At 38.0% G+C, this 12,433-nt stretch overlaps 1 protein-coding gene across 3 annotated transcripts in view; it reads left to right on the forward strand.

Annotated features, from left to right (window-relative positions):
• The first annotated feature begins 7,910 nt into the window (after nt 1-7,910).
• The window catches only part of LOC117433590 (rho GTPase-activating protein 33-like), a 41,357-nt gene continuing 36,834 nt past the window's right edge, over nt 7,911-12,433 (forward strand). The window contains exon 1 of one of the 3 annotated variants that reach the window (XM_059010729.1): nt 7,911-7,985. Coding sequence is in view for 1 of the 3 variants with exons in the window: in XM_059010725.1 (XP_058866708.1) it covers nt 7,967-7,985 (19 nt within the window). In the remaining 2 variants the exon portion in view is untranslated. The remainder of the gene's footprint in view (nt 7,986-12,433) is intronic. The other 2 variants (XM_059010725.1, XM_059010728.1) reach the window with 2 other exon arrangements.

Consider the following 12,433-nt stretch of genomic DNA (forward strand, 5'->3'; position numbering starts at 1 on the left):
CCCTGATTCTTGGTCTGATTGTTATCACAATATGTTTCTTTTTCATTTGGTGCTGGTAATGGATATTTAAGCACAACTAGTGCCACCTGGTGGACAAGTATATACTACATCAATGTACCTTTTCTTTTTCAGTCCAAAGCACTGTTTCTATCAGCACCAGTTACCAAGCAACCATGTTAAAGCTATGGACAGCTGAACTGTACAGTGGAAGGCTTGTTCCTGTTCTGTCTCAACTGTAAAAACAAAACTATAGTTGAACTGCTCATATCCATTGTAAAAGTGTGCCCTGGTAAAAGCACAGAATATGCAAGAATGATCAAGCATGGTAAAAATAGTGATAAAGGTAAATGCAATGTATAACCATGCAAATGGATACCTGAAACAGTTGCTATAGCTAGTTTTATTCAATGTATTAAAATGTTCACACAAGAGCACAGTTACATGGTAATAGCTGGTTTCTCGGTTCGACTATGGTCACTGTTACAAGATCATGAAAAACGACGGTCTGTGGTGCTTTCCTTGAATAATGTATATGCCGTAGGCAGGGAGCATTAAGCACATACATCAGGGCTAATGGGTATTTATAAGGTATTTCACATATGATGGTGGTAATCCACCAGAATTACATCATAATAAACTTTACTGACAGCTGCCATGGACTGCCACTTTATCCAGTTGGTCAATTCCGAGATGATCAAGCATACTGTAAATAAAATGTACTGTAGGTATTTAAAACCACATACACTGCAAAATCCTTCATTAGAAAAAAAAGTTAAAACCAAGTATTTTTCAACTTAATGTAAGAAACATTATCTGCCAATGGGGCAAGATAATTATCTTAATAAGATATAAAAATAAATAAATTAATAATTTAAGCTTATCTTGAAAAACAATAACCAACTTTAAAATCGTAATCTACAATTTATCTAAGTAAGATTTTTAAAAACAAGAAAATTAAGCTTATTATGCAAACTGCAGTGAAATGAAGATTTAAACAAAATAAAAAAAATAAAAAAAAGATTTTATATTTGGCCTACAATACAAATCATTTTCTGGGCTGCCTTTATTACTATACACATATATATATATATATATATATATATATATATATATATATATATATATATATATATATATATATATATATATATATACACACAACATATTTAAATACTCATCTAGAATGATATTTATAACAAGGCTATCGTAAATTTGGTAATTCAGAATTAGATTTATTGAGACAAGCATTCACACACTTCAAATATAATATCAATTTAATTAACCAAATGCTAAAGCATATATATATATATATAAAAAGTTGTGTAATTAGTACTGGCATAGCCAGCAACCAAAATATTTTTTTTCAATGTTTGCAAGAAATGCTGTTATACACAAATGCTAAATTCAAAAGGTTACTAATCCCAGGGGTAAAAGGTTTGACTTACAAAAATAGTTGAGATAGCAGAATCTTATTTAATTTAGAACAAAGAAATACCGTAGCAAACTTGATGGAGAGAATCTGAGAAAGTGAACTCTAGTCACTATTGCAAGCACTACACATAGACCTACAGAGACCGTTCCTGGTCATTTCAATAGAAAATGCACCTCTAGACTCTCATCCAGAGAGTCTTCCCGATGAAATGGAGTCGGGTTGTGTTGTTGTGAACATATGTCTTTAGTTTTGACTCGGGGATCAGATCTTGTATTGTCACATCCTGGAAGTGTGGAACATTGATCGTTTTCAAATCACACGCCAGCCACTTTTCATCGACACATTTATACAAGAGCACAGTGAGCTGGTGTTCATGGTTTGTGTCACTGAGGTTGCACTCTCTAACTTTGCATGATAATATAGGGAGACCGGATGGCTTGCTTTTAGACTGATAACAATCATTTCGATGCAATGTAATGGTCCATGTTGAACGTAATTGAAAAAGTTTGGTGGAAAACTCGATGGTAGTGCTTGGCATGCAGCTGTAATTCTGAATATTGCGTGCACATCCAAAGTCTTTGAATGTATAAAGTCTCATACTAAACAGAGGGGAAGTGATGTCATGAAACAGGCCAATTGTCTCTATGGGCAGAGAGTTAACTTGGTAAACCAATGTGCTGTTGGAAACGAAATCCTTTTTAACAGGCTCTGACAGTGTTTCTGAGAAGCTTGGATCGTATACATCCTCTGGCGACATCAGTGGATACTTTATGTGTTGAAGGATTTCTTTGGTATGGTTTTGATTGTGACTCAACCACTTAATCAAAGCTCGGAACAAAGTAAACTCCCTTTCAACCACGAGGTCGGATCTCTGCAGGAGCGCAGAGAGATGGTCTGGTTCAATTGTGAGCCAGTCAGTAGACTTGATGATTTCCATCATGTTCAAGGCAATAAACTTATTGCAGGCATCCTCCAATGCCTTGAAGCTCATGTGCTTGGCATAATGGCACCAGGCGATGGCACGTTTCACAGTGCCCGTGGTTATATTGGCCAGTGCAAACTGCTCACAACTTTCCTTCACGGCCACAACGTTATACTTATCAGAGAGCATATAGATGGCAAAAACATTCTCCGAATGAATGGTGAGGCACCCACAGTAGAAATAGCTGAGGAAGGTTTCAAAGTGATCAACACAACAATCATCTTCGGTAAGCTCGACAACCTTCTGTTTGCTTTCTTTCCAGGCGTCATTGGAGAACATGTTCCTAAAGAAATCACAGCGAAGAGCTAAAATGACCTTGTGAGCCTTTATGGTAACTCTGCTGTTAACTACAATCTGCACATCGTAGAACTCTTCACTGTTAAAGAGGTCAGACAGATCGTCTATTATCTCCTTCTGGTGGTCCAGAGTCACCGAGGGTTCTTTCATATCCATTTCCTACAGGGAAAAAAGACAGAAAACTTTACTTCTGTCATTCTGTCTAAGGGCAAATTCACAGCAAACGCCAGGCTGCTGATTGTGGTCTAGATACTGGTATGAAAACATTTTTTTCTGCTTTCATACTGCATGGATCAGTCTGATTTCAATCTAAAAAACGGTGGTTGCTTTCTTAAAAAAAAAAATGTTGCTAAGATTGTATAATATCATGTAGTACTGTATACGTAGGCGTATTTTAATTTGTTAATGCTCTTTGGTCATTTTCTTTGACTGTACCTTGAACAAAACCTTTCATATTAGACATATCTGACTGTGTTTTGTGTTTATTCTGTTCTACAACTGTAAACAAATAGTCACCTTGCCTTTGTTGTAACTGATTATTAGGGTTAGCACCTAATAGTCGACTAGTCGCTCACCTCGATTTCAAAGCAACAGTAGCAACACATACATGCCAACAGTCCCTATATGGTCGGGACAGTCCCGATTTCCTAGCAAATGTCCCGCGTCCCAATGCATAGGAAGAAAGTCCTGATATTTACACATAGAAAAAAAAAAATATTCTGCACAGTAGAGTTAGTGAAAAACACAGGCTGTGCTCTTCGTGCGGCTGACACATCTGCGGATCACTAACTTATACAAAGGAAAGAACGCTTCATTGTGTCTATTTTTACTGTCATGATGGTCGTGTCGTGTTGAGTTGGTGGGGGGAGGGGGGGGGGGGTGGTACGTCTATTATGATAATGTTTTTTGCGTATGACTGTTGTCCAAATTGTTCCCCTGGACATTTTTTGACCAAACTTTTTACTTTTTATTTGTATTTTGCAGAATACCAGACACAACTACAAAAACAGCCAACTACACAGAAATGAGCGGGAAAACTTCTCTTCCTTCTCGTATAGCTACAAAGGTCAATGTCCTGTGCGCAAACTAACTGAGTTTCCCTGTTTCACATTCCAGTGTAGCAGGAGAACTGTGTAGCAGTTGAAAACACGGTAAAGCATGGGTAAAGAATATAAAAAGAATATGTGAAAACCCAAACCGGTATGCTGAAATGACAAAACACAGTGCAAAATGACAGTAACAAGTGCCACTGCCCGTCACCCTTCACCGGCACTAAGATTTAAAAAAAAATCGTGAGAAGCAACATAGAAACCGTAAACTGACTTCAGATGTGTTCTTATTAAAACAGAAGTCCAAATGCTTACTAAACTCACTAAAGTATAATGTACAAAACTCACCATAGCCACAATCAAAAAAAAAAAAAAAAAGTGAGATGTATTAATGATCCTTTCTTACCATTGAACTCTCTAGAAAGTTCCTCCACTTTTGTCTTAGACGAACAGATAAGCCAGTGAAACAACACTGTCTGAGTAAAGACACAGTTTTCTGCTGTACAGAAATTCTTGTCACATTGAGAGGAAACACTTTAGTCCCAGAGTACAAGGCAATTTAAGTGCATCATGTGATTCTAACTTTCACTTTCACGTTCATTCTTACAGTAAAAGACTGAAGTGAAGTTCTCTTAGTCTGAGGTACTGTGTGTGTACGTGCGGGTGAAAAGGAAATCAGTTTGTTCTGAAGTGTAAGCTCTACCGCCTACATTCTTCTGCCTCCTCTGTTGTCTAAGTAGTTAATTTTTTAGGGGAATACAATTGACAAGCTTACAAAGGTGAAGCTACAGGTAGTGGACAAAAAAATGGAAACACCTGGGTAAATGAGGGACACCAAGTTTATTGAAAGCAAGGACTTCCACACAGGTGTGGCTCATGCGTTAATTAAGCAAATAACATCCCAGCATGCTTAGGGTTGTGTATAAAAATGCTGGACAGGCCTGGTTGCCTATAATTATGGCTAGCATGGCTGCAAGGGGAGACCTCAGTGACTTTGAAAGAGGGGTGATTTTTGGGGCGCGTTTGGCAGGTGACCAAGGCAGCTCAACTTGTTGATGTTTCACGAGCAACGGTGTCTAAGGTGATGTCGGCGTGGAACTCCGAGGGGAAGACATCATCAGCAAAGGGCAACAGTGGGCGGAAGCGCTTACTCCAGCATCATGATATCCGTGCATGAATTCGAAGTGCAAGGCAAAACAGGCAAGCAACTGCAGATCAAGTGACTGCAAATTTCAACCTGGGGTGCAAGCAGCCAGTTTCATCAAAAACGGTCCGCCCAGAACTCCACAGAGTGGGATACCATAGTTGCCTCAACGCCTTATTAAGTGACTTTACATTGGGGTTTCCTGTACATGTGCATATGTCGTGATGCCAGTAGATGGCAGTAACATTACAATGTTATTCAGGGAGTGACAGTTCTTTTCTTTGAGCGGCGTGTGCCTTGTCTCTTACCTGTCAAGTTTCAGTGTACAGTAGGTCATAAAAATAAGAAGCAAGATCAGGCTTTAGTTCTGAGAATAATGAGAATCGAAATGTGTCAATGTTGAGAGTTTTGAACATGACCCTGGAAATACCCTTGCATTTTGAATGTAAGTCTTGTGACTAAATACACCATCTGTAAGTATCAGTTCTGCACTAAGAATGATTGTAGTGGATTTTGAAAAAAAAACTCTTGTTCCTTATTGTTTGAGCTTTTATAAAAACTCAAAACAAGAACAATGTACAGCTATGACCAAAAGTTTTGCATCACCTACAATTTTAGGACTGAGACATTATTAAAACAAAACTAAACTAAACATTCTGCACATAATTTAGATCTTTTATTTAACATCATGTAATCAAAGAAACTGAACATTATATTGCAAAAGTCTATTGGAAGACATGATAGTAGTGCAGTATTTCATGTTAGATTTCGAAATGTCACATTATAAGTATAAGGAAAACTACAAAGTTGTTAAGTGTGTTAACGCAACATCATTTTGCAGGTTTCATTGGACTTTATGAAGTGAGTTCATTCTATGGAGTAATTAGGAACAAAAACACACTTATAGACAAAAGAGAAAGCGATCTAGGGAATTTAAACCATTTTGGTCACACAGATAAACTAGGCCACTTGCAGTGGTGAGAAACCGCTGACCTTTTAGGTCATGGAATACAAGGCCAGCCCTCTGTTTTTTATGTTCTCGTGATAGAGTAGAACCAATATTTAAAAAAGCCCTTATAGACAGATAGAAGTAGTTTGAATCAGGCCCATATGACCACAGTTCTCAAAGTAGGAGTAGCCAATGATCAGGGTTAGGTACAAACTTGGATCCTGTGAATTTTGAAGGAAATAGAAGTTGTTACATGGGTAATGCAACCCATTTCCCACACGGCAGTTACTATGAGGATTGTACTGAGTGACTCTCCCAGCATGGTGAGGATAGAGATGCCCATGTAGAGCCATAACTAGAGCTGGCATTCTACCGAGGTCAAACTGAGGTTTCAAGCTCTAGCTGGCAGTATTTATATGACTGTTTGGTATTTACTATTCAACTTCCAAATCTATGTTACACGGCAAACCAACAAAATGAAGGAGTCTTTACCAGAATTTTTACATGAGCATCAGCATTGATAATGCAATAAAACAACTGAGGGCACGACCTCTGTGTCCTCATAGCTAGTTAGGGCCATGCCCCCATGCCATGCTCCCAACAGCGATAGTCAGCTTTCTTCTTATTATTTATTTCTTAGCAGACGCCCTTATCCAGGGCGACTTACAATTGTTACAAGATATCACATTATTTTTACATACAATTACCCATTTATACAGTTGGGTTTTTACTGGAGCAATCTAGGTAAAGTACCTTGCTCAAGGGTACAGCAGCAGTGTCCCCCACCTAGGATTGAACCCACAACCCATCGGGTTACTAGTACTGAACCCCTGCCCTGTGTAAAATGGAACCCATTTTCCACAAGGCAGTTACTATGAGGATGTTTGTTTCAGATTTAAGATTTAATTCGATGGTGCAGCAGGATAATTGGAAGTGGAAACATCGCATCTGTGGCAGTGTGTCTTACTGCAGCCAGAACCATTGTCCCGCGCTGCTAGAAATGTATAAAAAGATTTGTTGCATTCCACTTCTATTGAATTTCTTAGTCATGCCAGCTGCTTCAAGAATGCTTCCCTAGTCCTGTTGCTTTCTGAATACCGGCCAGTTTTGACAGCTGGACATTTTTGATTGTTAACGTACACGTTCTTAACATGCCTTGGTTCACTTGTAGCTCCATTTCAGACGAGACCAAGAAACGAATGTCTTGCCATATAAACTGAACTGATGTTTAATACTTTCAGTCATGCAGCATTAGTTGTGCTATTAACATACAGCTATGGACAAAAGTTGCATCACCTAGAATTTTAGGATTGAGACATGAATTAAAAAATATATATATATATATACATAGAACATAATTTAATAACATGTAATCAAAGAAACTACAAAATGATGTCTCAAAAGTCTACCGGAAGCCATAATAGTAGTACGGTATTTCATGTTAGATTTGAAAAATGTCACATTTTTTAAATTTTGTTGACGTAACATTATTCAGCAGGTGTCATTCGACTTTATGAAGCAAAGTTAGTTAATTCTTTAGGACAGTTCAAAAAGTTTGGCCGCAGCTGTAGACAGTGTTGAGTTGTGTGCAGCACGTTGCAGTGGTATGTAAGAAAGCATGACTGCTTAGTAGCTGCACATTCCTCTACATGGAATGAAGCCATCGCTGTAAGACCTTGTTTAATTAAAGGAAAGGAAACTTACATTTAGACTACAAAGCGATTTTCACATAAAACAGGAACCTCTGAAAGGAGGCTCAATCCAAGGCTAACCAGAGCAAACCTGCTTCTCATATCTAACAGAATCTTGTCCCACGGTAGTTATACCAAACCCCTGCCTTCATGAAACAGGTCGAATGTACAATTATACACTTCACTTACTTGCACCACACCATTGTATGTTGGCCTTTGAATACCTTGCATGACTTTGTCTGCGGTTTAATGTTGCCTGCCTCTTTAAAAAAAGGGCCACGTGTGACACCACAGTATGGTACTGCACTTCCTATTTTCAAGCAGCAATATAGTTCAAGCCAATCATCTATCAAGACAGAAAGGGAAGTTTGATTAAGGCCACCAGGAAACAAGCATAACGAGTTGCTGATCATATAACAGCCATGCAAAGAAGAGGCTCAGGTAAGCAGCTGGATTCATTTGAAACATATTATTCGAATGTCTGCTATCAGTAATGTATGTTTTATGCATGCACTTCTTACAAGACAGGTGCTGATAACAGCAGTAGCTTTATACCTGTATCTATCCCACTGCATAGTCACTGTAGTCAAATACTTTGTAGTCATTCTTAAAGTTGGCCACAGAGACTGTGCTGGTAACTGCAGTGAAAATCCAATTCTTTTTAAGGGTGGGCAGAGTGTGGTACACACTTGTTGGCTTAAGATATCCAGATTCTGTGAAAGCACAAGCAGACACAGGGTTTTGAGTTTCTGGGACCAATATTCCCCATGCTTCATACAGCGTTCGGTACCACCAAATAAAGGGGCTTGTTTTTTCAGAAGTGTGAATTATCTGACGTCCTCAAGGTCACTTTAGGTTATTTACCTGATTTTTTTGTCTTGGTTTTGTCTGGTGAAAAAGAAATATGTAAATGTTATTGGTCTTCAGTTTAGGGGAAGTATATGGGGGTAGTTGCATTGAGAATTAGTGTCACACTGAGCCTTTTTTTATGCAATGGGGGTCAAGTGTCCATAGCTCCTGGACTGAGAAAACTGATAACTGGACTGGTCAGATCAGTCAGTGAAACAAGAATGTGTACGACGTTTGGGTGAATTTTGAGTGCTAAATATCGGTCTGAAATTATTAAACATGTATACAGTCGTGTGCAAATGTATTAGAACACCTCAAGATTTGTCATTTATATCCTTTATATACCTGTCTGCATGAAAACCTCTGGGTGTGAGAATTTCAATTTCCGGTCAGTAATTGGTGATAGAGAAACAACAGTGCGAAAATGTTAGGACACTTTGGGTTTTAATTAGGCATCTTAAACAACTTCTAAAAAGTCTCATGCATTTTACCATTTGTTGCTATTTTAAATTAATTGCCTGTGTGGCCTATTAAAGTCATCAATTAAATTAGACAAGCACTAATTTGCCCATTCTGACGATTGTCCAAGATTTTCCGTTGCAGTGGTTTGATTTCATCTGCACAACAAATCACAACAACAGAAGCAATGGGATAAACTAATGCATGTGTACACTACTGTATTTCAAAGTCATCTAACAGAACTTAGTCAGTTTTCATGTGAAATTGAAATATATACGATAGTGACTGGGTTGGAAGAACCCAATGCAGGTCAGACTCTCAGTATCAGGGTCATAAATGTCATAAAGTGAACAAACTTTAAATCTTTTTATAGGTCATAAAAGTTATTCTACCTTTAAGGTACACATTAAAAATGAAACCACAGTCTCAAAATAAAATTCGCTTACAGCTGAACAGGTCTCTTACTTGGTAAGGAAACGAGACTTGTGATCAGTTCTCTAAATAAGCTCCTTTTGCAGGGACTTGATAGAAAACTGTCCAGTTCTGGTTACTGATATAGAAAAAAAAAGATCTCATGTCCGTAGATTTAGAGAAAGCTGATCACAGGTTTAAAAAGTATAAGCTGTGATGGCATGTGTATCAGATCTGTGGTTTCCAGAGGAGTCACTAAAAGGCTGCAAAAATAGGACCAAAATGTGGCTCTTAATTTAGATGAATTTGGAATAACCAGGACACCCTTGCATTTTCTAATTTCAATTTCATAATAAGCATCTTATAACGCGAAAAGAAACTTTCAGATGATATGCAAAACCGAGGTCCTGTTATAAGTGACTCTGCAGCAGCAGTTGTTGATGCATAGTTCACCCCCTAGTCTCTGTAAGTCGCTTTGGATAAAAGCGTCTGCTAATTGACTCATTAGTAATACATGAAATAGGGACTGCATTTGAGGGTGCATTGTTTTCCTTAGAAATGCTGGAGAGCACTGGTGCAGACTCAGCACTGGAGATGTGTTGCTGATAGCTTGTAATGCAACATAAAAAAGAAATACGTTCAGAGGAAGACCACAGGAGGAAGTGTGAAAAACTGTCTTGCTCTCTTGCTAAATCTGTAAGTGAACTTCCGGAAAGAACATGATATCACCCTATCTGAATAGATAAGACACTTTTCAGCAGAAATGCATCACAAGAGCACTATAAATACAACTGTTGCCAATTAACTGTAAACCGTGATAAATTAACTGTTTTAGAAAGCATTTCCTACACGTGTAGCTTCTCTCTCTCATTTTACAAGGAGGTCCTGGCAAGAGAAGGCAGCAAGAAACGACATTATAAAATCAATGGCAAAAAGAGACCAGTCATTCAAACAGGACAAAAACAGATACAACAATCATAAAAAACACTAATACAAAATAAAAGCATAGAAAAGTAAACACGTGTACAAATCCTAATAAAGTGGCCAGTATGCGTACAGTATGGCAACAACTTTTAGGGTTATACACTTACACACCACTAGAGGGCGTTAGGCACAGAGGCCTACAAATGACCATTTATTTTGAATATTTTACAACAAATACAATATTAGGTATGTGGCCCGTGTATTTTTTTTCAGATTGTTTATATTTTTATCTTTCTTTTCTTTTCTTTTTTTTTGATCCATACTTTAATATACAGGGTGTTTAATTATAAAGTCACCTGGGGCCCAAATATAACAAGTGGAGAAAATTCATCGGTGAGAATTAGCATGTTGTGCATCACAGATCCTGACCCATAGAGGGCGCTGTCTTCCATGATTCCAAGGCTTCAATCCATATGCTGTTCAATCCCATGTGCTAAAACTGACCGTTTTTCTAATACTGTCAGGATTGTTCCCCGAGCCGGTTCTGCAGAGTTGAAGCCAGCGCGAGGCAGGGTTTTTGTGGAGCAGGCTAGTCTCAATCAAAGATCCCTCTTCCTTAAAATCTCACAGTTTAAACAGCTCTCTATGTTAGTGGTATACACCCTTGTGGACTTTTCAGCCCATTCCAAGCCAGGACCTTCTTTCAACTAACTTCTTAATTAATCATTTGGGCCCCTAGGTTCAACTGAACTATTAAATACCTGATAATATGACCCTGGGCTGCTCAATACAATAAGGACATCATTGGAAAGCAAGCAATCATGAAGCATAATGCAAGATGGTTTTTTTTTTGTTTTTTTTTTAAGGTCAGTTGTTTTACCTGCTCCTGACCACGCATATAAAAGAAATATTAAACTGTCCAAAAACGGTTTCTTGCATACTATACACTATATAACAAGCTTCTGCTCACAAAAGCCAACTTTTCGTTATGTTTTAGATACCTTTGTCAAAGGGAAAGTGTGTTTGAAAACAAAAAGTGGAGGTACTTATAGGCTTTTGATGCCAAGATAACTACAGGCACACTTATTTCTATTTAAATCTATTCGTGTGTTTGTGATGTCATTTATTAGATAGTAAATGGTGTAACAATCTACTATGCCTTTCTATTTAAATCTTCAGGCATTCCGGTATTGAGTCTATTTATCTTTCATTTTTTTAGGTTTGACTATATATATATATATATATGTGTGTGTGTGTGTGTGTGTGTGTGTGTGTGTGTGTGTGTGTGTGTGTGTATGTATATTGTCATATGCATATAATGCACTCTCATTAACACATGGTAGGCTTTTTCATTGGTGCTGTTCTTTTTTTGAGGTTCTTAAAGGTTTGGTACCTCCTTATCTGGATGTCATGGTGGAGAGGATTAACACTGGCTATAGTTTACACTCTCGGGATTCTGTTAGCTTGGCAGTCCCGAGGATCCGCACACGTTTGGGAGAACTATCTTTCACCTCTCGGATCCCCAAAAAAACATGGCACTCGTTTACTTATAGTATGAAGATGGAATTTGACAATCTCTCCTTCTCTGGCTGTAACGATCGCATTTGGGAATTGATTAGAGCCTCTTGCTGCTGTGGTTTTTTCTTTAGTCCACATTAACGTATAGATGTGTCTTTTTTTTTTTTTTTTTGATGTAGGCTGCTGACTAAGTTTGAACCACACCTGTATTTATTGTGTTGCTTGTATTGAAACAGGGTAAATATTTTATATAAATCAATTAATGAATTATATATATATATATATATATATATATATATATATATATATATATATATATATATATATATCGTCCTACCATATCCATAGGGGGCCGGGGTAGAGGTATATAAAATATTTTAATAAAATAAAATAGATAACCAAAAAAAAAAAATCCATTATGATCCCAACTCAAAAGCGGGTGAAACACTTAGCCCGTAGATTATCAATCTTTCTGAGAAAGATGTCCGGTCAGTGCAAGACGCCATAAAGCACAGTCACTGATTCGAGACAGTGTGCATTTGTGCTCGCAGTCAGCTGTTGGAATATCAGGCTGCTTGAGCCTGTCTCCCTGCCTCCCAATGCACAATACCTTTTGTCTAGGGGCACCTCAATGGAACGTTCCATTCTGGTGTTAAGGGGGGGGGGCGGCGGAGATGAGAAATCAAAGACTGATGCTCCAGGGGTGGGTATTTCAATACTTCCCACGT

The sequence above is a fragment of the Acipenser ruthenus genome, chromosome 41 (assembly GCF_902713425.1).
Source record: "Acipenser ruthenus chromosome 41, fAciRut3.2 maternal haplotype, whole genome shotgun sequence".
In the NCBI taxonomy this organism is placed as follows: Eukaryota; Metazoa; Chordata; class Actinopteri; order Acipenseriformes; family Acipenseridae; genus Acipenser; species Acipenser ruthenus.